Here is a 26,343-nt window from a genome sequence, read left to right as displayed (position 1 = left end):
GAGTACTTCCCTGCCATTCATCTTAGTTATAGCCCTGAAACCAACCTATAGCCGCGTTTAGCTTTGGGTGGGTCATTGTCTTCCGTGAGTAGGTTTTAATGTTATATCCCATCTGGAAAGAAGTTTTGAAGGCCCATGGATATGGTTTGCTTATCGCAAGTTGTAGTAAGAATTCTAGAGAAGAGTCAGAACTGGCGCCTCATCCCCACCAGAGGCAGAGTTCTCAGTGTGGAGTGGGCATGTTGCCGCAGAGCTGCCTGATGTCCCTTTTCCTTGCATGTCTAGAAACTAGATGACACCAGCTCCTCTGAAGGAAGCACCATTGATATCAAACCAGAAGTAGAAGAAGTCCCTGTGGAACAGCCTGAGGAATACTTGGATCCAGACGCCTGCTTCACAGAAGGTGAAAGGGGGCGAGAAGGGGATGAGCTTGGGACACTTGTGTTGCTCACAGACACAGCTCTGCCGGGGCTAGTGGTGGGCGAGGGGCAGCTCAGTGGCTATCTTCAAGAACTTTGCTCTCCACCCCACCATTTTGAAGGAAACTTAGATTATTTCCCCTATTTGTATCTGACAAGTATATAACAAGTTTCTATTCTCACTTTTCATTGTCCATTTTCTCTTGGCATCAGCCCAAAAACTTCCTTTCGTACGACCTGTTCTGTCATGGCTGTGCCTGCCTCCTGACTACCCTTTTCTCCTCCCTCTCACTGCTTCTTTGTAGGACATCTTCTTGACTCCAGAGGGCCTTGCCCCGTTAGCCTTTGCAGCATAGCCTCAGCCCTGCCACCCTCTCCATTTCTGAATCAGGCATTCTGATTCAGCCACTGTCCTCCTGGCTGTGTGGTGGGGCAGCACCTGGCAGGGCCTGGGAGATGGAGGAGAGGGCAGGTCTGGGCGGGGCACGTTTCCACGGTCTGACCTGCCTCTCCCGCTGGTGCCAGGTTGTGTCCAGCGGTTCAAGTGCTGCCAGGTCAACATTGAGGAAGGGCTAGGCAAGTCTTGGTGGATCCTGCGGAAAACCTGCTTCCTCATCGTGGAGCACAACTGGTTTGAGACCTTCATCATCTTCATGATTCTGCTGAGCAGTGGTGCCCTGGTAAGGTCCAGGGGAGAGTGTGAGGAGGGATTGGCTGGGGAAGGGTGTAGAGAAGCCAGTGGGAAAAGGCTGAGGCCCAAGCCCAGTGGCTCTGAAAACAGATTGGCTGTGGTCCCAAGAATAATGATCTGTTAAGGTGCTTTGGGCTGCTACTTTGAGCCTGTGGGATTAGAATCCATACCTATTCATGTCCTGATCCTCTGTAGACTTAGCACTATCCCTCTCATGTGTCCCCACTGCCTGGTTTACCCATCTTTAGCAGCCCCTAAAATGAACTTCCCTCTCTTACCTAATACCCCAAATCTCTTGTTCTTTGCTTTTCAGTTACCCAGAATGGGAGGGAGGTGGTATTCCTCCGCTCACTGTCCCTTCACAGCCTACTAGATATAGAGAACCCGTGACATTAGCAAATGTTTAGAGTCAGATCTCTGGTACAAAGGTTATTTATATTCACATTGTCCTAAGTGCTTATTAATCAGTGAAACATACAAGTCCCTGAACACACAGGCTCCTCCACTGCTGAGACTAATTATCTTGGCATTTGCTTTTATTTTTAGCTGGGTTATAACTGAGGACACCTGGACAGGGTGTGGTGTGAGGGAGTTGCTTGCTGGTTGAATAGTCTTGAGGACAGCAGGGACTAGAGACAGTACACACTTTCCTTTCCTTAAGGGAAAGGTGAAGAATGCATAATGCTGAAGTATATTTAAAGAAGATGGGCACATTCATGTAGGTGTGGAATCAAAGCTTAATCTGGAAGCAAAAAAAAAAAAAAAAACATAACAAGGGAGAGTCCCCAAATTCAGTGTTAAAGATTTTGACAGTGACTTGGGAAGTTTCACTGACTTGTGAGGCAGGAGAATAAAAGCTGAGAGAGGCAGCAGTGTGTATTAAAGACAAGCCCAAGGTGAAGAAGACAGCTTTCATGAAAAGGATCATGGGAAGCGAGGGGAAGGTTTACACAAGAAGGTGTCAGGATTAAAGTAGGAGGCAAAAAAGATGGCTTGGTAGCCACTGATTTGAGATCTGAGAGAAGGGGAGCCAGACCGCCCCGCCTGCGCCTGGGCCATTTGTTGCATCAACGAGCATTCACACAACACTTCCTGAGGTGCCGCAGAGGCACCCAAGATGACAGCATAGTCTCTGCCCTTGAGAAAAGAGAGGATCAGACTAAGCCAAGTGATTGGAGAAATGTGTTTTTTTATTGTTGGTATTGTTATTCTTCAAGTCTAGTAAACAAAAAATCTAAATAGTATGACCCATCATTTGGTTCTTCTCTTCCCCATCTCTACAAAAAAGAATAAAGCAGTAGTGAACCAAAGGTTTTGAATGTTCTTTACTGCTCACCTTTGACAATTTTTATTTGTCGTAATGATTAGGCAAAGGATATTTGGTTTAGTACGTACAGATCCTGTGTAACAGTAGGCATGATATTTAAGAATAACAAAGTGAAGCCACTGCTAAAATATCCAAGAAGAAACTAGAACGTGGTTATGATGGGACTAAAGAGGGTGGGGATTAGGGCCCTCAGTGACATGAGATCTGTCTTGGGCATCTCACATACCTTGGATTATAGAAGGGATTCCTAACAGATGGGGTTAAGGGGAAACCTGACATGGAAGCTGTTGCCTTTTTGATTGAGCAAAGGGGATTTATTTGCACCAAGACCCTGAGTAGGACTGTGGAACCCATAACCCCTGTCCCACTGCCCGTTGATGAAAGTGGAGCTCCTGATATCCATGTGCCTCCAGTTTGGAAGGTGAGGCTGCAGACAGCCCAATTCTGTTCTTCCTTCTGGAGCTGTTCAGAGCAGGCACCTCCCATTGTATCACAGAGGACTTCCTCCCCACCTCCACAGGTTTTCCCATGCTTTAGGAATTCCCTCCTCTTGGCACCTCACCTGTGTAGTCCATCACTCTGCAGATGGGAATGCTCACACCACCATATAAGGGATTATCCCACTCATGAATGCCAAATAAAGTAGTGCTAAGATTTTCTTCACCTAAGTGTCTCCCACCCATATGACCCTCCACCCATACTGTGGTGTCAAGGGACTAAAAGGAGGAAAGATTTTATCATGTCTTTTATATATACTGTTGGTGAGGATGGGGAGAAATTGAAACACTCATATGCTTCTGGTAGGAATGTGAAATGATGCAACCAACTTTGGAAAACAGTTTGGCAGTTCCTCAAAAAATTAAACAGTTACCATATGACTCAGCAATTCCATTCCTGAGCATATGCCCTAGAGAATGAAAACATGTCTACATAAAAACCCATACACAGATGTTCACAGCAGCATTGTTCACAATAGAAACAACACACACGTCCATCAACTGATGAAGGATAAACAGAATGTGGTATATCCATATATTGGACTATTACTCAACCATAAGAAGGAAAATCTAGAGAGAGAAAGTAGGTGAGTCGTTGCCTAGGGCTAGGGGGTTGGGGATTTAGGGGGTGATTGCTAAAGGGTATGGGGATTCTTTTAGAGGTAATGAACATGTTCTAAAATTGATTGTGGTGATAGATGCACAACCCTGAATATACTAAAAGCCGTTTTAAATGGCTGAATTTTATGATGTGTGGATTATATCTCAATAAAGCTGTTAAAAAATAAAAAGCCTGTGTAGTGGGGGAGTAAAGCTAAGGAGACAGGGAGCTGATGATAGGTCAGCCCATGTAGGAGGGCTCCTTGAGGACAGCAGTGCTCCCTGTGGCCTGCTTGCCTTTAGGCACTATCATAGGCAGCTGCTGCCTCTCTTTTAGGCCTTCGAGGACATCTACATTGAGCAGAGAAAGACTATCCGCACCATCCTGGAATACGCTGACAAAGTCTTCACCTATATCTTCATCCTGGAGATGTTGCTCAAGTGGACAGCCTATGGCTTCGTCAAGTTCTTCACCAATGCCTGGTGTTGGCTGGACTTCCTCATCGTGGCTGTAGGTGTCTTGCTTTCTGTTTCCCACCCCTTTCAGCAGGAACACAGAAACAGAGAGGGGTCTTTCTTTTTCTAAGGGCAGTAGCTGCCCTGGGCCCAGGTTATAGGTCAAGGTGTAGATGTAGGTGTGGGTAAAGTTCCCTTGCACTCAGATCTTCGTTTTAGGAAGGGGCACTCTGAAGTCCCTGCATTTGCTCCAGGAGGACTAACCAACCAACTCTTTAGTCTGGTGGGTTTGGCTTAACTTAGATTCAGAGATTAGGAGTGAGAAGTGGAATCACAGATCTCAAAGGCCCTTGTTATTAGGCTGGGGACAGGAAGTTCTTGCCCCAGGCCAACAGGATATCCTCTTTTTGTAGCTGGGAGAAGGGGTGAGAGAATGAGATGGGGGCTGCTGGGACAAAGGTGGTAGTGGGATCTCTGTGGTCTCTCCTGCTGACCATTCCCATGAACACATCCATCCAACTCAAGTCTTGATACCAGACTCATCCAAACAAGTCAGTTTATTAGGTGAGGGGAGTTCACACTGAAATAAAGTCCCCCCTTCTTCCCACACGTTGCCATTCTACAGTGATCATGAAACTTGAGAAATCCTTTTTTCCTCCAGGTTCCAAGACCATCTCCGAGGTTTGCTGGCCATGATCTCCTGTGTTTTTTCCAGGTTGGAAGCGACATCCTCTCTAATTCTTTCTCACCCCACCATCACTTGTCCCTTGTCAGCTTTACTAAGGTTGATGACTATTCTCTTATTCTGTATAATAACTAAAGCTTCTTTCTTTCTGCCAAATCAGCATTTTAAAGAAAGGATGAATGGGATTTGTAGGACCAAGGCCTGTGGAAAATTTAGTCCCCTCTGAGGGCTGTTAAGTGCCAAGAAAGTAGAGTGGTGGAGGCTAGACTGGTCATGTAGAATGCAGGTTTCATTGGCTGCATGGTGAACTACCTGTAGAGTACCTCTGAGATCCAGGATAGAGCAGCATAGAAATCTCTCCGATGGCAGGCACCCAGCACTGAGCCAGTAATGATTTCTGCTCTATAAATGCATTTCTTTTCCAATACATTGTTTGCAATTTCCATGGTTGATGACCCCCTTCCCAGAACTGTCACTGTGCCCTCAGTTGCATCCCCATTTCAAAAAGCCTGCCTTTGGGAAATGCCTAAATGAGGTGAGGAGCCCAACCCTAGAAGGAACCAGTGTGAGACCCTCGCAGCAAGAGATGTTAGCACTCCCTCCAGCAACTGTTGATACCATCCTGTGGTGGAAGGACCTGTACCTCCCACAGACAGAAAGCTGGAGCTCTAAGGCTTAAAGAATGGGCTTGAGATAAGACCCAGAGAGCCAAAGTGAGACTGGGCCAGTTCTCTTTCTAGAGAAAGAGGAAGTGCCGTAGAGTCTTCATTTCACAATAGCTCCTCAGGACTACCTAGCGTCAGGTGGGACACCTGAACTCAAACTGGTACTCCCAGCTGCCTGGGGAGGCTGTGATTTGAAACAGAGCTTCCCCACCATGACCCACCCTCACCAGAACACGTTCTTCCTCTTTTCCCTAGGGTGAGCTACCTAGAATTTGAGGATATTGATCAGGTATCCCACATGCCCCTGCTAAACAAATAAGCTGCTAAAGCACTAACAGTCCTGCACATTAGCATTTATTTTTTGAGATGAGGTCTTACTCTGTCACCAGCCTTGAGTGCAGTGGCACCATCTCTGCTCACTGCAGCCTCTGCCTCCTGGGCTCACACAATCCTCGCACCTCAGCCTCTTGAGTAGCTGGGGCTATAGGCACACACCACCATGCCTGGCTAATTTTTGTGTCTTGAGTAGAGATGGAGTTTCACCATGTTGCCCAGGCTGGTCTCGAACTCCTTGGCCTCCCAAAGTGTTGGGTTTACAGACATGAGCCACTGTGCCCAGCCAGCATTTATTTCACAAACATTTTTATGACTTTATATGAGGTAGAAGGGGATAAAGAGCATAGGACAGGCATGCAGTCAACTGATACTAATTCATAAGCCCTCTAGCTTTTGGGGGTTGCTTGATCATTACATTACTGTGGTATCCAACTGGCTCCTGTGAAGACCTCTGTGCCAGTTATTAGTAAATAATATAGTCGAATGCCATTATGTGTGTAGAATTGCTCCAGAAGCAATAAGGAGAAGCAGAGGTTATCCCTGTTGCAAGCATGTTCCCAGCCCCTGGGGAGCTTACACTAGCTTCCACAGCAACTATGGCCTAATTCCAGGCTTATGCTAGGTGGGGGGACATTCCCAGGCCATCACAGTGGCTTCAATTGCTGCCACTTTTGAGTTGTGGAGGGGCAATTAGTCTTGGCCTGTCACCTGAACAGCTGGAACTGCTGGACTTTTTGGTGTCCATTTGAGTAAAGTGTCTGGTTTCTTTGGCATTTTAGAACATTCAGCAGGTTAGGTTCTAACTTAGCACCATCCACTGATGACTTGATGTCTGAGTCTGTTACTCATCGCACTTGTTTCCCTAATTGATTTTTGTTCTTCCTTGTTGCCCCTTAAAGCTGTAAGTACTTTTCAGTGTCATGGGATTATCCAGATGACTTCAAGGTTAATTCGTTTTATTTATAAGCCATACAAGTTCTCAAACAAGGAAAACATTCTGTTTTGCTCAGCTCCTTGGCTGCATTGGAGATTGTGTCCTGTAAAAGAATTTTGGCATCTTTTCCCCAGGACGTTTATCCCACTGTATATGGAGATCAGCAAGCCTGTCAGTTCCAGAGATGGGGACTTGCGGAGACCACTTGCCTCATCCTGAATTCAGACTGCTGAAACCATTCTCCATTTGAAAATATTCACATCATTTTGGAAGTCACCTAATGCCTTTCCCCCTTTTTTTCCAGTCTGCAACCATAGATGCCCTGAATTTATTTTTTATTTTTTAATGTTTTTAGGTAGGTCTCACCCTGCTGCCCAGGCTGGAGTACAGTGGCACAGTCATGGCTCACTGCAGCCTCAAAGTCCTGGGCTCAAGCAGCCTTCCCACCTCAGCCTCCTGAGTAGGTAGGACTGCAGACACATGCCATGGCGCCCAGCTTCATGCCCTGAATTTGATGTCTCCTCAATTCCTTTGTTTGTTTGTTTGTTTGTTTGTTTTTTAGGTTTGATTCTTTCCTTAAAGAATACTTTAAGCAATGTTAGGATTATCTCCAGGAAGGGCTTAACAGAGACTCAAAGGATTATAAGAGAGCCCTCGACTGCTAAAGAATAACCCAGATAAGACCCTTATTGATCCTGTCCTGAGCCAAATTAATCAGCTGAGTAACAGCTTATCTCTCAGCAACGTTTAGAGCCAGCCACTGAATTGGCCTTTAGACCTCCTCCTTCATTCTCCACACTGTGGGCCTATTTGTTAGCAGATAAGTCACCCACCCTGAAGAGCTGGGATCTTCTTATATTATATGGTGCCTATAGCCACTCAAAGCTTAGTTTCTTGCAGTCTTTACCTGACAGTTTCGTAAGATGAAGCTGACCCAGGGGACTGTTGAGCCCAGGTACTTGGTTGAGAAAGAATAGCTTCTCTTCAGGTATACCTGTTAAGACCTCATGAAGAATCTGGCAACTTTCAATTCTTTTGGATTTAAGAGTTGGCTGTACTTGGTAATAATAGGGAAGTATACACCTCCGTATAAATTCTTATTGATAATGATGGATGGATAGAGAGAAAGGGATTGGTTGGTGCTACTATGTTCTAGATAGGGCTTTTGTGGCCCATAGTTTAGGCAGACGTTGAACTCTGGACCATCTGCCTTTCCAAGAAAATTAGGGTAGCCTAATAGGGCAACATTTACTTCCAGATTTGCTTTGGACGCTGCCTAGGGCTTCAGAGAAGATACCTACACTGGTGGATTATGAGCACATGCATAGATCAAGGTTCATACCCCTTTTTATTTTATTATTTATTTATTTATTTATTTATTGAGATAGAGTTTCTCACTTGTCGCCCAGGTTGGAGTGCAATGGCACCATCTCCGCTCACTGCAACCTCTGCCTCCCGGGTTCAAGCAATTCTCCTGCCTCATCCTCCCAAGCAGCTGGGATTATAGGCATGCACCACCACATCCAGCTAATTTCTTCTTGTATTTTTAGCAGAGACCGCGTTTCACCATGTTGGCCAGGCTAGTCTCGAACTTCTGATCTCACGTGATCCACCCACCTCCGCCACAACGCCCGGCCATACCTGTTTTAAATGGAAACCTTTAAACCTGCTCATCCTGACCCTTGCTAGGTCATTCACCTTCCACTTCTATCCCCTGCCAGTCATGCTGCTTAATTATACATGTCTTCATTTTTTTTTAAATTGTGTGTGTGCAATTCACAGACACAGGATCAAATAATTAAAGCCCTAGGATAAAGATAAAAAGCAGCAAATGAAACTAAGTTGTAGATTGTTTCTTTTTTCCTCCCTAAATTTTCTTTAAAGTATCATCAATTTAAGTAAGCTAAGCTGATCTGCAACCACCACTTCCTAGTAGGAAGAATTTAAGAGCTGTTGATGGAAATATCTTAACCTATCCTAGAATTTGTGTTGTAAGAAACCCAGAACCCAGCCAGGCATGGTGGCTTAAGCCTGTAATCCCAGCACTTTGAGAGGCCAAGGCAGGCAAATCACCTGAGGTCAGGAGTTTGAGACCAGCCTGGCCAACACAGTGAAACCCCGTCTCTACTAAAAATACAAAATTAGCTGGGCATGGTGGCACATGCCTGTAATCCTAGCTACTCACCCAGGAGGCTGAGGCAGGGAGAATTGCTTGAACCCAGGAAGTGAAGGTTGCAGTGAGCCAAGATTGCGCCTTTGTTCTCCAGCCTGGACAACAGAGTGAGACTTTGTCTCAAAAAAAAAAAGTAGAAACCCAGAACCCAAGAATTCTGGAGTCTGACTAACTAAAGGTATTTTTAGATCTGTTCTCCCCTGAAGAATTCTGTAACTCTCAGCTCAGGCCCAGGCAGGCATAAATGTAGTTAGCATGGTGTTGAGGAAGCATCGTGGTAACTGCTCTGAGAGCTCTGGTAGAATAAGGTAAGTTTGCCTCTGGCAGAGCAGGAAAGTGACCACATGTCTAGGCCTGGAGGTCTGCAGGCTTCTTCCCCCTGGTACGGCAACATATTCAAGTCTGGATTGTCCAGATAGGCCTGTTGGAATGTTGTCATGTAATCTGCCCACTGGGGACGTGACCTGTCTGTGGAAGAAAAAGCATTGGCCTGGGAGTCAGGCAGTGGAGGTCTTTAATCTTGGTTCCACAACTGCCAGTGTAACCCTGGGCAAATTCTTGTGTACAGGTCTCAATTTCCTCATCTATCAAATTAATTTTTTTTCCAAGAATTCTTCCAGCTGTTATTCTAATGATAAGAGTTATAGAAGATTGACATGGAAATGACAGACCTGAGGATAATTCATTTTGGACTGTTCTGGAAGGAAAGAATGAGAATTATAAGGAAAAGTATGGGTTCATTTGTCCAGACTCACCCAAGTTCTTGTGGCCATGGAGGGGTCCTGGTTATAGTTAAAAGTCAAAAGGATTATCATAGTTAAAAGTGAGAGATAGAAGGATATGTTTAAAAGCTAGAGATACAACTCACTTAAGTGAGTTCTCATGGAGCACAATTCTTCTTGGGAACTGCAAAGTCAGCCATGGTACTTATTGAACGTTTTCATTGTTCTTAATGTCATGATGCATAAGATTCTCAAACAAATGGTTTTTTGTCAACCAGGAGTAAGAGAGCTTGTCCCTGTTGGAAAGCCAATGGTGAATGAGCTGAGGAGGGGGCAGCTTGTGTGGAGTATGTGTATTTATCTGTATTCTTTTCCATAGGTACCATTAAATTTGTCTGGCTTAATTTAATGGGGACTTCTGGGACCTGCAGAGACTGTAAAGGGCGAGGGTAAGGCTCTTGTCTGTTCAGGCTCCTCTCCTTCCAGTGGAACTTCCTCACTCTCTCCCTCTCCCGTCAGCCTCTCCCCTTTTCCAAATTGTGTGTATGTTCTACCGCCTTCTCAATTTTCTCTTCCCTCTTGTTTTTTCTTCTGCCTCTCAACCACCTTTCCTTCCAGGTCGTTTGAGTCAAGTTGAAATAGGCAGCTGGTGTTACCCACTTCCTCTACCTGGGGGGCCCAATCTGTGTCTTCAGTGCTAGGGGCTTTATTCTAACACTCTGGAACCTCTGTTTTCTTTTCTTTTTTTTTTTTTTCTTTTATTTGTTTATTTTTTTGTTACCTTTTTTGTTTTTGTTTTTCTCTTCTGTTTCTGTGTAGGTCTCTTTAGTCAGCCTTATAGCTAATGCCCTGGGCTACTCGGAACTAGGTGCCATAAAGTCCCTTAGGACCCTAAGAGCTTTGAGACCCTTAAGAGCCTTATCACGATTTGAAGGGATGAGGGTAAGATACTAAGAGCAGCTGATCCTTCTGCATGCCAATGGAAACTGTTTAAGCATGCTAGAACTGATCACATGGTGGAAAGATCATTCAAACACGAATTCTGTGATGCAGCTGCTGATTTGATCCTCCACTCTCTCCCCCACACCTGCCCCGTGCAAAGGGGAATTGCGTTAAGCTGCCTCATCACATTAATATTGGCCCCACCCCCAACAACATGCCATCGCAGAACATGTTAACATTGGCTATTCTCATTTGGCCTGGCTTACCTGTAGCACTTGGGGCGGCTTTCTGGGCTGTTGATTTAATAGGGAGAATCACCAGGTGCAAAGAAGGGGAATTGTAACCCACAGACCCACTGAAAAGCACAGGCTTCAGGCAGGGAGAGTGCTGTGTAGGGGCATCAGCCAGGTGGGGACTGTGGCCTTGAGGTCACTGAGAAAGCAGCTGAGAATGGGCTTGAAGACATGATGGCAGGCCCGGAATTGGGAATGGAGCAGAATTTGGCATGGCCCTGGGAGAAGAAATGCTTTTCTTTCTATTTGGATTCCTCTTATTGCACCTTGTTGTTCTCAGCCCAGTCCCATACGGACTGGCAGCCTCTGTCTGATAGCAAAGCTTTTTTCCTCACCCCCAACCCCTCTGCCCATGCTGTATGGTCCCCTAACACTGTCAAAATGACAACCAGGTATGATGCTAGATGATTGAATATCAGCTAGTTCTCCTGAAATTTCTTGATACCTCCTATTCCTGCTTTGGTGATACTCCACCCAAAACAATACAAGGTGTTGTCACCCTGCCAACTTAGAAACAGGGTACCTTCTTGGTGCCATTTCCTTGTCTCTTGGTTTAAATAGTTGTGCGTGTGCACGCGTGCACGTGCGCGCGCGCGCACACACACACACACACACTAAAAAGTCAATTTCTTAAAATCAAAGGGGCAACTGGCTTTGGTGGTAATAGTTGTCCTGTGGTGATCAGAGAGAGGTCTGTTATACTTAACGAGACCAAGAAAACTCGCTTCAATTCAGATGTTGAATACATGCAGGAGAGCAAACCAGAGGATATATTTTTAAATGTGCAAACGTCAGAATGTAGGAATAAAAATTAAACTGTTGCAATAGTCTACATGAAGCAAGACCGATTGGAAAAACTAGATACCAGGACAGTGCTGCTTCATTCATTCCTCATCTGTGACCCCTGGCTGTTCTTCCATGAAGCCACCCACAGTTATATAGGAAGATGAAAACTTAATTGGGACTTGGGAATTTTATTATGTTAATTTATCCAGACAAATGCTTTTTGTAACAAATTCATGCTTCTTCTGTAGCACAGTCACAGTTTGGTTTACTAAATGTAAGCTTTCTGCAACTCTCCTGAAACCATCTGCAGGAAGGGCAGTTCCACAGTAGTGTAAATTTATTTTAATTTTTTTAAAAACTTGGGATTTTAAGACTTTGTCCCACAGATAAGAGAGGTTTTAGCATGTGTGCAGTAAGGTCATTGCTATGCTTAGGCTAAATTTAGGAAGAGAGTTTATTACACAAGATTCAGTGGTTTAGACAGCCACGGTGGGATTGAACATGTGGTTAAAATGCTCGTCTCTGCTCCCTCCCCCTTTGCACCTTTTCCAGAGCTAGTTAAATGTTTTAATAAACCACACTGGTTTTTTTATAAAGTTGATAATCCACTTTGGTGACTGAAAAACTGAGGACAAGATGCAACCAAAAGAAGTCCACTGAAGACAGTACTTCCAGCATTGTACCGGAGCTCCTCCGCATCCCCTTACAGTGATCCCTGATCTCCCAAAAGGAGATTGGTGATACCTGAAGAAATCCCCCCATCCCCCCACCAAAAAAAATGCCCATCTGACGCATCTGATGCTTGTTACTAACTCTTTCCATCTAGATGCTCATTACTGTCAGTCCTGGCCAGGCAGACAGAAGGAGTCCTCATGGCCGCTGAGGCCAGTTTGCTCATGAGGCAGTTATTTGAATAACCTGGATGCAGGAGCCGTTTTGGGAGCCACAAAATAGTCTACATGAATAGTCTTCCCTTTAGCTGCCCCTTCTTTCTCTACCTTTCCTGGACCCTCAGTTTCCAGTCCCCTAAAAACTTTTATTTGTCAACTTGAAAGTAGTTTAGGAGCCCGGAGGTCCCAAATGAATAATCAGAACAGTAGATAGTTTTATTTGAAAAGCATTACGATGTTTTATTTGAAAAGCATTTACATCAAGATTTTTTTCGGTAAGATAATGGGCGAGAACAAGTTTGAACCCAAAGCTGGAATTTAAAACAATAAATGTACATTGAGGGAAGCTTTGGAATAAGAGCGCCACCTCATTTGGTTGACTCCAGCCAACTAACAGACGGTATTGCCCATGGCTGGTTAGGCAGGTGAAAAGGGATCAGGGATCCATTCCTGCCCTGCAGGTTTCCTAGCCCTTCTGTGGAAGAGTAACTGCAAGAAGAAAAGATTGGATCTGGCTAAGCTTATAGTAAGTTTCCCAGTAATAAACAGAATTAGGTACACATGTTTTATTTAAATGTCGTTTTTCTATGGGGCATTTTTTTTTATTCTTTGGTTTTGGTTCTTCCATATGCCAACACTTGAGAGATTACCTTTAGAAAATTTTAAATAAGAAATCTTCATAAACTGAACACCATCCATGCAGATGGGCTCAACTGTCACTGTGCTGCTCCAATTACAGACTCAGAGCTTCACTTGAGAAGGGAGCATATGACCCAAGCCTGTCCTGGGACACTGACTTCAGTCTCCTCTCCTTCCTCAAACCAAAGACCAGGAAAACTGAAGCACTTGTGCTATAGGCAAAGGAATACTTAATGTAGTTCTTTGCTTTTCTCTCCTCCATAGTAATCTTCATTTAAAGATTTCGCTGTGCTGTTAAATTTTTGAGGGTATATAATATTAGTGCCATGAAACATGCATGCATTTTTGTTGATTGTCAGTACATAGTTGTCCATTAAAGCCATGTTCCCTCTGCCAGATATTAAAAGCTTGCTGATTTATAGTATTTAATGAGCAACAATAATGTCCAAGACATTATAGAGAAGACAAAAATACTGTAAGAATTAATATCCATTGGAATTTTCTCATCAGTTAAATGGGATTTGTATCAATTGCCAAGTATAAACTTCCATTGATAAAAGTAACTTTTTATGGATTACTAAAACCTAGCTTTGAGTGATATTTCCATGTCTAGTTCTTAACAATAATAGATTTCATGATAATTAAAGGCAATGTAGAATAACTAGAGAGCTTGTATAGAGAAGAGAAGATCAAATTCATTGACTATCAGTGGAAATTTGAATTATCATTTATAATATATATTTAGTGTGAGACTTCAAAATAAGAAATATGATCTCTTGCCCAGTGGTTGCTGAGAATAACAGCACAATGATCATTACATACGGAGCACAGTTAAATAGTTTCTTCTTAACATATTGCAGTTTATCAGCTAATGTTCAAAGCAAGGAAGAATTATTAGTACATTTAATCAACTCTGGGCTGGGCATGGTGTCTTCATGCCTGTAATCCCAGAACTTTTGGAGGCCAAGCTGGGCAGATCACTTTGAGGTCAGGAGTTCGAGACCAACCTGGCCAACATGGCAGAACTCCATCTCTACTAAAAATACAAAAATTGGCTGGGCGCGGTAGCACACATCTGTAGTCCCAGTTACTTGGGAGGCTGAGGCAGGAGAATCGCTTGAACCCAGGAAGGGGAGGTTACAGTGAGCCGAGATCGCATCACTGCACTCCAGCCTGGTCAACAGAGTGAGGCCCTTTCTCAAAAAAAGTAAATAAATAAAAATTTAAAATTAATCAACTCTGTTTTCTGTTTTATTCATAATACTAAGGTAAAAAGTTTTTCTCTGGTTATGATTAAAGTACATTTGCATCTTATAAAACTTTGGATTTTATAGGATTTTATATCAGAGAATAAGGCTCAGTGAATATTTTTGTATATTGATTCACTTGATCAAATGGATCAATATATAAAATTTTGTATATACTTTATGAGAATAAAAGTTCTAAGAGATCACTTCGTTAATTTTTCTTCCCTGTGGTAAATATTAACCCATATTTAACTGTAACCCATAGTATGTAGGACAGGTTAGACTGGGTTTGAGTAGAAGCTTAAGATCATTCTCTGCATAGTCAGAAGAGTTCCTGGAGGAAGTAGGTTCTGAATTGAGATTAAAAAGCAACATGCCTCGGTTTCAAGTCTTTGGGACCTACTTCCTATGCCACATTTGTAATGGTCTAACAGAAGGTCACAGTCTCCCACCTAAGGTCTGCTGCGAAATGCTGTCACATAGACTGGAGCTTTTGAATCTTTACATAATCTACTCCCTTATTGTTTGAGAAATTATTTTTCCATTTGTGGATCATCCTCCTTTTGCCTGTTCTTTTGCACATTTCATTGCTTTTTGGTGCTCCCGCCAAAGGGTGAGCAACTGTAGAATGAGGAGGTAAATTCAAATCTGAGTACATGACAAATTTGGTAATATAAATCAATATGAATATCATTCTCCAAAAAAAATTGAAGATTTTCCAGATTTCAGATATCCTGGCTTTCCTTGCTCAAAGTAATAAACAATTAACAAAGTAATAAACACTTTATACTAATGACAGAGCTGTCAGATCTAGAAGAGATTTCTTGGTCTAAGAATTAAGAAATAACTGCCTCTCAGTCTAAAGGCCTTAATATATGAATTGGAGAAACACAAAATGAATATTTTAATCTAAAAAGAAGAGTGACTCCTTAGCAGAAGAATATCATTGCATTTTTTACACAAGATAGAACAGGTAGCTCTGATCAGCCACATGTCCTGATGAGTGACAATGCAGTCTTAAGGCAAAACCAGAAGATAAGCAAAACCTAAACCCTAAACTGTATGCTGCTCTGACTGACACTGTAAAGCAAAATCAAAGTTGAAAACAACCCAGAAACTTTGATTCCTAAGGGGTTTTTTCCTTTGCTTTTTTTAAATTCCTGAGCTTACTGTAATCAGTGACTTTTAACAATATGCCAATTTTTTAGTTTCCAGAGCAGTGATGATCTAACCCAAAACTCTCTTAAAAACCTTAAGTCATCCTATTTCTAATACATTGTGATGAGTGGAGTCAAGCCCTGGAATGAGCAGAGAGACGACAGCATTAGCCAAGCAGGGAGCGACTCTGATTTAAAAGCCTACAAAGTCAGAATAAAAAGGCTGGAGAAGTATAATGAACCTTGAGTGAAAGCACATCTGTTCAGATTTTATTTTATACTGTTTGGTAGAGGGAATATAGCTTTTTTTTTTTTTCTTGAGCCTGCAAAATATGCATGCTCAGCTATTGCCTGAAATAAAATAACTGGCCTTGCGTAGTCATAAAAGAGACATTATGTACTGTTAACTGGCTCTCTATTAACCACAACGGGTAGTTCTCTGTGATTCTGAACAATTATACCTTGTTTTTCAGAGGGGGAATGTCTGTTGAAAGGCAACTAGCAAGCTGAAAGTTACTCATATTTTCCCACTGGGCATGTTTTATGAATTGAGGAAGAGGGAGACTGGACTAAGAAATAATTTTTCAGTCCCAGGCTGATGCATAGGAAAGAAGACGTAGGTCAACTTGCCTGGGGAATTTGTGTTAGTCAAAATAAAGATGTAACTTTTTAAAATTCCTTCAATATAGGCCTAGACTTAGAAATTTTTGGTTCTACTTGTCAGTCTGTCCAGTTACTCTAATTCTAAAGGGAATGTAATGTTTCCATACAGAACAAGCCACACAATGTCATTCCCCTCCTGGAAATCAAAAAATGTGCTTGCTCCCATTTCCACCCAACACTCAGCAACCTCCCCTTCCAATGCAGGTGGTGGTGAATGCCTTGGTGGGCGCCATCCCCTCCATCATGAATGTGCTGCTGGTGTGTCTCATCTTCTGGCTGATTTTCAGCATCATGGGAGTTAACCTGTTTGCGGGAAAGTACCACTACTGCTTTAATGAGACTTCTGAAATCCGATTTGAAATAGAAGATGTCAACAATAAAACTGAATGTGAAAAGCTCATGGAGGGGAACAATACAGAGATCAGATGGAAGAACGTGAAGATCAACTTTGACAATGTTGGGGCAGGATACCTGGCCCTTCTTCAAGTGGTAAGTAATGTTTTTTGTTTTCAGTTCTGTGAAATTCAGGCAGCTAGCACAAATCCCATTTGGCTTCTTCTCAACCCTGCTTCTAGAATCACGATTATTCTCAATAAGTCCAAGAGAACAGTGTTGTTCCCCAAACCAGTTTCAGAGAGAGACCTTTCCTGAGTATTCTCTGACTTCTACAAGATCTCACTCAAAGGAAATCTCTCATTGTGCTCAGGAGCAGAGCTGTCCCAGCAACAAATAAAGATTCCTGCAATGTAATAAAGTGGCAGAGAGATCATCTTCCTTTCCTGGTCAGAGTGTAGTTAAAGAGAAGGGCAAAAAAAATCAAGAAGATAAGCGCATAGACAAAAAAGTAATGGCAATTGTGATGGAGCAAAATAATAGTACATACTCCCTACACTCCAGATAACTTAGGAAAAAACCAGGGCAGTGCTTTGGTGCCACACTCACCTCAGCTCCACCCCAGAGAAGGGTATCAGATTAATGTATCACAGGAAGGAAGGATTTAGCTATCTAGATAATTCTCTTTTGCCTAATTTCATTCTTTCGTGCTTAGTTTTCACTTCCTCTCTCACCAGTGTTTCGGAATGTGTGACAAGACAACATAATGCAGTGAAAGTTCGTAGGCTTTGAAATTAGACTGATACTGATTTGAACCATACTCTGATACTTATTGGATATGTAACTTTGGACAAATTATTCAACCTCTCTGACTCTCTGTGTCTTCATCTATTAAATAAAGATAATGAAACCTGGCATGGTTGTTAAGAGGGTTTGTGATTTTTAAAAATTTCTTAGCACAGTGCCCAGCATATAACCATGCTTAATTAATGAAAATGGCTACTAAGTGTTTTTGTTACTATATTGCCATGCCTATATCATACAGTTCTTGGGAGACTAACTGCAATAACACAGATGAAGCTCTCAACCTAACCTAACATATAGTAAACACTGTCAACTCATAGTAGAAGGCAAAGTTCACGGAATGAACTATAGTTTTTCCTACCCCAAAGCTTTTTTGCTGTTGTATCCCAGTTCAAAAAATTGGACCCACAAATTGAATCTGAATTGAAACATCTCCAGAAAACCAGTGCACATCAACAAGCCAGTCAAACATGGTAGTCACAGAGTCCCTGCCATATGCAAGATGCTGTGCGTGACAGTACAGTACTAGGGCCCTCAGATGAATAAAGACCTTCCTGTGCCCTGAAAAAAACCTTAGAATCTGGTTGAGTACGTAAAACATGGAGAATAGTACATGGATTATCCATATTTCCAGAATCAGTCTAGATACAGTAGACTGAAGGAGTAGAATTGGGAAGGGACCGTCAAGGATAAAGCTGGTATTGCCACTACATAGGCTACACATGTGTATATCAGTAAAGGGTGAGTCTGATCTTGTTTTTCTTTTAAATGCAACTATGGGTTTTTCCAACCCCTGTCGCTTAACACCTTTTTTTTTTTTTTTTTTTTTTTTTTTTTTTTTGCTTAACACCTTTTTAAAAAATGATTCCTCAGTGGAATGGAGTGCTAAGTTCCAAGCATTTTCAGTAGATTCCTGCCGTTCACTCATAAAAGTTTTCCCTAACTTTAGGTAGGCTTCTCGGGCCCATGATTTTGAGTCCTTTTGTAAAGCCTTAATCCCACTACCATTTTCAGCATGTTTATTTGCCACACTTTGTTGTTATTTTCAGGAACAAAGCCCTCCTGGGACCTGTAGTAACAAACAGAAAATTCTGTGCCCAAGGGAGGCTGCACCCAAACCCCTGTTCTGTGTTCTCACTGAACCTAAGCCTGGCCTTTGGGACCCCTGCCTAGACTCCTATCCCTTAATAGGCACCGTCTAATGACTGACTCTGTTTGCCAGGCAACCTTCAAAGGCTGGATGGATATCATGTATGCAGCTGTAGATTCCCGGAAGGTAAGGATGTACATGGCAAAAATACCACCTTCTCAGATGGGTGGAAAGCAAGCAGCATGGTATACCGATCCCACCAAGAAAGAGGAAGGGATGGAGGAATGGAGGAGTTGACGTTTCTCTTTGGAACATTTATTGCTTGTTTTATTGATTATAGATCATTTTCCTTGTCTCAGTAAGTCATCACTCTCTTACATTGGCCCCCGATGATTAGACTGTTAATTTTTACTTGGCCCCAGTGAAGCTGTCTATGCTTCAGTCCTGCTTCATAGCAAAAGTATGGCTCCTAGCAGACAGCCCTCCCTCCCTGTGGCTTCATGATTTGCATGTTCTCCACATGAGTCGGAGGAGGACTAGTGCCCTCTCAAGGCAGGACATGCCAGTGTAGAGAAGGAGGCAGGCAGAAAGAATCTAGGGCTCTCCCATCCCAGGATGTTCAGCAGCTCAAATGGTCACAGTTATGACTGATGGTCTTGGCATGTCCAACTGCAAACTAGGAGCTGATTCTCTTCCTTTTATCCTGTCCTTTGACAGCCTGATGAGCAGCCTAAGTATGAGGACAATATCTACATGTACATCTACTTTGTCATCTTCATCATCTTCGGCTCCTTCTTCACCCTGAACCTGTTCATTGGTGTCATCATTGATAACTTCAATCAACAAAAGAAAAAGATAGGTCTCCTCCCCTCATTGCCAGTGGTTGGAAGTCAGCCCAGATAAGAGGCATCTTTGTCCCTGTCTCTAGAAAGAAAATGTCCCTCTTTCTTTCTCTAAAATCTATATTGTCAGCTCAGTGTGACCCTGGCCCCCATACATTAGCCCCAACACACTCTTTCTGTTCAGGGCTAGATTTTGCAGCACGTAGTTTACCACACGTACTAGCAGTCTTTTATTCTTGAGGCCTATTACTGGTCTTGGTCTCCCACCAGAAGCAGGTAGGTCAGAGAGTGCAGTCTAGCAACAGAGATGTAAAGGAAAGAAACAGATGAATAGCTATCGCAAGAAGTAGAAACTCTCTAGACTTGTGATTATCTAATCAATCTCTGAGCACAAGCAAATTGGGATTTGAGAGACCACCCTTGGAAAGTTCACTTCCTTACTTGTTCTAGATGGTTAACAAATTTTACAAAGCAAATTGAAAAAATTGCTCTTGTTACTCATTTTGTAAGTCAAGTCTATCCCAGCATATTCCAAGACACCCTCCAAATTGCTTTCTTGCACCAGAATTTCCAAATTTGGGGTATCATCTAAAATAAATTGGGTATCAACCAGGACATGAAGATCTTTTTATTCTAAAATGTTTTGTCTAGAATGTATCAGGAAAACTGGCCCCCAGAAAATGAGACTGTGAGATATGACTGCCTTCAAAGTCACTGCTCTCAAGTTTACCCTTTCATGAGGGTCTATAATTGGATAGTCCATTTCCTTTCTACCTCGGGACTGGAAGATCTTAGAAATCCTGAGCTAAAAACAAGGGCAAGTATCTCTTTAGAGCTGAATGATTATCCCAGGTCTACCCCACTCTGGGATAGCTATTAGCTACAAAGGAAAGGGATAGATCTCCCCTCAGTTCTCAGTATTGATCCTTAGGTCCAAACCCATAGCATGTTGAGAGCCAGTTGTAATTGTCTGTTTTTTTCTTCCTTCCTTTACTTTGGAGGTCAGGACATCTTCATGACCGAAGAACAGAAGAAGTACTACAATGCCATGAAAAAGCTGGGCTCAAAGAAGCCACAGAAACCTATTCCCCGCCCCTTGGTAAGTGCATTGTGCAGGCTGAGGACTTAGTGACAACCCATTTAGGAAAAGTACTGCTAGGGTTACTGCAAAGGAAGGAAAAAGGTAAGTGATTAGGCTGCTTTGTGCCTAATCCTCTCCTCACCACCCATCCAAAAACTCTGAATAGGAGAGCAGAACAGGGATTAAGCATGGGGGCTTTTACATCAATCCTCGACCTATCCTCTGAACTTTCCTTGGGCAACCGCCAAGAATCAGCATGTGAACCACATTGGCTTTGGCCCCGGTAGAGAGATGTTTTTAGAGACAACCAAAAATTAACAAGAGAAGATGAAATAAAATTGCTCTCTTTCCTACCAGTTCAAGATAGGATTTGATCATAATTTTTTCAGCTTCTCTCTGCTCATTAAGTATGTCTTTGCAGGATGTGTCTAGAAGCTAAAGTCACGCTTCTGGCTATTTGTGGGAGCAGAAGAGGGTAAAACTATGTGAGTCTGGTGCCCTGATTCCCTCTCTTGAGCTGAGCCTTTTATAAAACAGATTAGGGGGCTGAGATTCTGCTCCATTGTTCCACTGGTGGTGGTTGTCTTGTTTCAGAGAAGAAGGAGATGCCCTCCTCCTGATTCTATATATCCGGTTGTGGGGGACATCACCCCCAAAAGCCAGGCCCAGAGTTCCTTCTTCTGTAACTTCCATTTAGCAACTTCAAAAAACAGACACAACACCACGAAAAAACACTCGGCAGAACCTTTAATACAAAAGCTTCCCTGGCAATCTAATTTGTAGAAATAGAAGTAGAGTGACTATGTTTGAATCAAGAGTTTTAGTTCCAGAGCATTTTCTCCCCTCATCCCCACACACGCTGCACATTGGCACATCTACGGCATCAACCTTTGAAGGAAAAGAAATTCTAGGGCTTTGCAGAGCAGATTAAAAACCACCAAGTTAAAGTAATCCTGAAAATAAGCACCAGCCCAAGTATCAAGGTACTTAAAACAAACAAAAAAGCAAGGAATCTTAAGAAAGAGAACAGTTGGGGTTTTTTATTTCCTTGATGTTAAGACTTCATTTTGTGATAGAAATGGGACTAAAGGGAATAGAAAAGGGTTAACATTTCTAAAGTTCTGTTTAGTACTTCACATATGGGAACCTGAGTGTATTTTCTTCCACATTAAAATATAATAACTTTCAGCCTAGGCAACATAATGAGACCCCATCTCTACAAAAAAAAATTTGTAAAAACTAGCTGGGCATGGTTATGGGTACCTGTCGTCCTCACTACGTAGGAGGCTGAGGTAAGAGAATTGCTTGAACTTGGAGGCCAGGACTGCAGTGAGCCATGACTGTGCCACTGTACTCCAGCTTGGGCAATAGGGAGAGACCCTGTCTCAAAAAATACAGAATAGAATAAAATATTTTTTTAAATGTAGGAAACATTAAGAAAGGGTGATTAACATTCATTTAGCAAATATTTATCAGTCTCCACCACGTACCAGGCACTAAGCATTATGTGATGAACAAAAGGTAGACACTGCTGTCATGGAGCTTATAATAGTTGGGGAGATAGATAATAAATAAGTAAGCAAACAGCTACAATAAAATGTGGAAGATTGTGGGGAAAAAATTAACTGGGGGGCTATAAGTGGTGGATCTACTTTAATATAGTAGTCAGAGAAAGCCTCACTAAGGAGGGCCTACTTGAGTGGGTGAGAAGGAACCGGCTGGGCACGGTAGCTCATACTGTAATCCCAACTTGGGAGCTAGAGGCAGGCAGATTGCTTGAGCACTCCAGTCTGGGGAAGAGAGCAAGACCCTATCTCAAAAACAAAAAAAAGAGATGGAACCAAAGAGTTGGGGAAAGAGATTCCTGGCAGAATACACATGACCCCAGAAGCAGAAAACAGTGTGGCCAGGGGGTGGTGAGCCAGAGGAGGGACATGAGCAGAGTCAGACTGTGCCAGGTGTCTCCCTGTAAGCCAGGTTAACAATAGGGATTGTGTTGCAAGCCCAATGGGAAGCTCTTGAAAGGTTTTAAGTAGGGGAATAATGTGATCCATTTGTTTTTTGTTTTATGTTTTGAGACAGAGTCTCTCTCTGTCAACCAGGCTGGAGTGCAGTGGCGTGATCTCGGCCCACTGCAACCTCTGCCTCCTGGTGGTTCAAGCAATTCTTGTGCCTCAGCCTCCCGAGTACCTGGGATCACAGGTGTCTGCCACCACGCCCGGCTAATTTTGTGTTTTTAGTAGAAACAGGGTTTCATCATGTTGACCAGGCTGGTCTTGAACTCCTGACCTCAAGTGATCCCTCTGCCTTGGTCACCCAAAGTGCTTGGATTATAGGCATGAGCCACCACACCTGGCCATGATCCATTTGTTTTAAATCATTACACTTGCTATTGTATGAGGACTGCATTGGATGATGGCAAGAGAAGACGTAGACCAGTTAAGTGGCCAGACAAGTCCAGATGAGAGATGATGGTGGCTCAGGTTAGAGTAGAGCCAATAAAGATGGAATGAAGTGGATGAGCCCAGGTTCTATTGTTCTATTTTTGGAGGAAGAATCAATAGGCCCTTCAGTGGATCAGATGAGGGAGAAGAAAAAGACAAAGATGATCCTTAGATTTCTGGCTTGAGAGCCTGGATGAATAATTGAGATGAGAGGAACAAGCTGGGTGAGGGACAGGAAACAGACTTGACTCTGCTTTGGACTTAAGTGTGAAAGGCTTGGACATGATAAGTTTGAGATGCTTATGAGTCATCAAGAAGAAGTGGCAAGTAAGCTGCTCAGGTTCAGAGGAAAGGTGTGGGCTGGAGAAGAAAAGCTTGAGAAGGATAAGTACATAGATACCACGTAAGCAGCAGGAATACATGAACTCTCGTAGGGCAAAAATTTAGAGAAAGAAGGGATTAAGAGAAGAATTGCTTGCAGATGAGACCAAAAAAGGAGCAGCTGGGTAAGTAGGAAGCCATCCAGAGTGTGTGATATCACAGACACAAAAGAGAAGTGGTCAGCTGGGTATAGTGGTGCACACCTGTAGGCCCGGTTTATTGGGAGGCTCAGGCAGGAGTATCATCTAAGGCTAGGAGTTTGAATTGCTGTGTGCTATGATCGCATGTATGCATAGCCACTGCACTCCAGCCTGGGCAACACAGTAAGACCCGTCTCTAAAAACAGAGAGAAAGGCTGGGCGTGATGGCTCACACCTGTAATCCCAGCATTTTGGGAGGCCGAGGCAGACAGATCACTTGAGGCCAGGAGTTCGAGACCAGTCTGGCCAATATAGCGAAACCCCGTCTATACTAAAAATACAAAAAATTAGCCAGTCGTGGTGCTGTGTGCCTGTAATCCCAACTATTCGGGAGACTGAGGCATGAGAATTGCTTGAACCCAGGAGGCAGAGGCTGCAGTGAGTCAAGATTGCACCACTGCACTCCAGCCTGGGCAACAGAATGAGACTCTGTCTCAAAAAAACAAACAAAAAACAGAAAGAGAAGCTTTCTTTGGAAAGCTCTTGGTGAGGTAATATTGATGTTGGTCTCCATCCATGCTCCTGAATACTGGTTAGCAGAGCTGACCAGTATTACAGAAAAGAAGGGAGAGGGTACCTCGATTAGCAGGGTGACAGCTTCCATAGGTTGGCTTGGAAAGGTTTTCATGAATCTTTTATCTTTTCCTTCCCTTCCTCCCCAGAACAAAATCCAAGGAATCGTCTTTGATTTTGTCACTCAGCAAGCCTTTGACATTGTTATCATGATGCTCATCTGCCTTAACATGGTGACAATGATGGTGGAGACAGACACTCAAAGCAAGCAGATGGAGAACATCCTCTACTGGATTAACCTGGTGTTCGTTATCTTCTTCACCTGTGAGTGTGTGCTCAAAATGTTTGCGTTGAGGCACTACTACTTCACCATTGGCTGGAACATCTTCGACTTTGTGGTAGTCATCCTCTCCATTGTGGGTGAGTGGGGTTGGGGAAGTAGGCGAGGGGAAAGGGGACCTGACTGATTGTGAGGATGAGATATCCCAGAAGAGGAATGAGTGACACAGGTCTGAAGTGCAGGCAAGACACCCTCATAGCTTAAACCCATGTGTGCCCCTGAGTCATCTCGGGGGGCTGCCTAGCAGGTTCCATGGTCAGTGAGTTTCTACTGAGTGTTCTTAGTAGTCTTGGATTATAAATTCTGTGGCTCAGGGAAAAAAGGAAAAAAAAAAGATTGGTTCTTGCTTTTAAGGAGTTTAAAGTCTAACAGGGAAGGTAAAAGAAAGTTGTCATTAAAACATGTAGCACAATAGAAGTATAAAATGAAAAAAGGAATGATTGTTAACTTGGCTGTTAATGATATAGTCTAGGTAAGTTCTGGTGGTGATGGCCATGGTAGTGCTGCTGTTACTGGCAGGGCTTGTTTACTGAGATTTTTCTATGGGCCAACTACAGTTTGAGAGTTTCTTCACCTGTTTTATCTCATTTGATTCTTATTACATCCCAGGAAGCAAGCTTCTTTATTATCTTGACTGTCTAAATGTCCACAACCACTCGCTAAGAGGTGGTAGAGGCATAACTCAAGTTGATCCCAAAGTCCATGTTTTTTAACAGTGACTATGTGCATTTTGCTTCAACATAAAAGTGTGGGGGGCATGATGTCCTGGCAGGCAGGCAGAAGGAAATGCCACCCTGTTGATTGCCCTCCCAAAATGTTTCCTTGGCTTCCTGAAAGGCATCTTGTGTGATAAAACTCAGCCTTGGTTCCAGGTAAGTTTGACTCATTTACACTAGGGAGAGTGCTCAAGACCCATGGGGCCAGCCCCAGAGCTCCAGTGGCCATGCTGGGCCTAGTGCAGTGGTGAGTAAGGTAACAGAAGGCAGGGGTCTCTCCTTGGCCCATGCCACCCTCTAGTTCTGTCCTTCAGAGCAGCATGTCCAAAAGTGTGTTGATGTGTGGAACACTAACCCTATACATTTCTCCCCAAGAAAAGAATCTCGTGAGGAAATTACTTTAGGTAACACTGCCTTTAATTTTCCTTTGGAGGTTCACAGTGCACATTACTGAATTCTCTTGGAAGTCCTACAGTAAAGAATTCTGGGCCGGGTGCAGTGGCACATTCATATAATCCCAGCACTTTGGGAGGCCAAGGCGGGCAGATAGCTTGAGCCCAGGAGTTCAAGACCAGCCTGGGCAACATGATAAAACCCCATCTCTGAAAAAAAACAAAAAACAGAAATGAGCCAGTCATGGTGATATGTACCTATAGTCCCAGTTACTTGGGAGGCTGAGGTGGGAGGATTGTTCAAGCTTGGGAGGTCAAAGCTGCAGTGAGCCGAGATCACGCCATTGCACTTCCTAGATGACACAGAGAGACCTAGTCTCAAAAATAAAGAAAGAATTCTGTTTAAATGTAACATAGCATCCCACCTTTATTAGACCACAGTTTCCTTTTTTTCAGTAATAATAATGATAGCTCACATTTTAATGGAACACATTGTGTGCCAGGTACCATTATAAGTGCTTTAAATATGTTAATTCATATAATCCTCTCAACAAACCTCTAAGAATCCTGAGGAACTGAGGAGGTTCCCAAGACATGTGGCTGGTAAGTGAGCAAGTGAGGGTTCAAGCCCAGCCCGCTGGCCTCAAGTCCATTCTCCTAACTTCTCACAAAACACACTTTGGACAATGCTACCCTTGTCCATTGCTCTTGAAACTTTCCTGGCCACTTATTGGGTGACGCAGAAAATCCACAGACCAAATCATACCCCCTATTTTCAAATGGTACTCTAAAAAGAGGAAGATGTTTTTGATGATGAGGATTTTTATTAATCATTAATTTGTTCAGAAAAGTATAGAAATCAACTTTTTAAAGTAAGAAATGTATTAGAGTTTTCTAGAGGAACAGAACTAATAGGATAGATGTATATATGAAAGGGAGTTTATTGAGAACTGACTCACACGATCACAAGGTAAAGTCCCATGATAGGCCATCTGCAAGCTGAAGGGAGCCAGTAGTGGCTCAGTCTGAGTCCCAAATCCTCAAAAGTAGGGAAACTGACAGTGCAGCCTTTGGTCTGGCCAAAG

General features: G+C 43.1%; 1 protein-coding gene across 4 annotated transcripts in view; it reads left to right on the top strand.

Moving 5' to 3' along the window:
* SCN8A (sodium channel, voltage gated, type VIII alpha subunit) overlaps positions 1-26,343 on the top strand; it is a 145,507-nt gene that overhangs the window by 102,482 nt on the left and 16,682 nt on the right. For 3 of the 4 annotated variants that reach the window (XM_012002441.1, XM_012002432.1, XM_012002423.1), the window contains exons 17-25: positions 286-403; positions 945-1,099; positions 3,872-4,045; positions 10,325-10,447; positions 16,327-16,611; positions 18,482-18,535; positions 19,067-19,204; positions 20,186-20,290; positions 23,960-24,230. In XM_012002441.1, coding sequence (XP_011857831.1) covers positions 286-403; positions 945-1,099; positions 3,872-4,045; positions 10,325-10,447; positions 16,327-16,611; positions 18,482-18,535; positions 19,067-19,204; positions 20,186-20,290; positions 23,960-24,230 — 1,423 coding nt within the window. The remainder of the gene's footprint in view (positions 1-285; positions 404-944; positions 1,100-3,871; positions 4,046-10,324; positions 10,448-16,326; positions 16,612-18,481; positions 18,536-19,066; positions 19,205-20,185; positions 20,291-23,959; positions 24,231-26,343) is intronic. The other variant, XM_012002450.1, reaches the window with a different exon arrangement.

This window comes from Mandrillus leucophaeus, unplaced genomic scaffold, assembly GCF_000951045.1.
Source record: "Mandrillus leucophaeus isolate KB7577 unplaced genomic scaffold, Mleu.le_1.0 Scaffold118, whole genome shotgun sequence".
Taxonomy (NCBI): domain Eukaryota; kingdom Metazoa; phylum Chordata; class Mammalia; order Primates; family Cercopithecidae; genus Mandrillus; species Mandrillus leucophaeus.
Note: the sequence above shows the minus strand (reverse complement) of the source record. Positions and strands in the feature narration are given on the sequence as shown.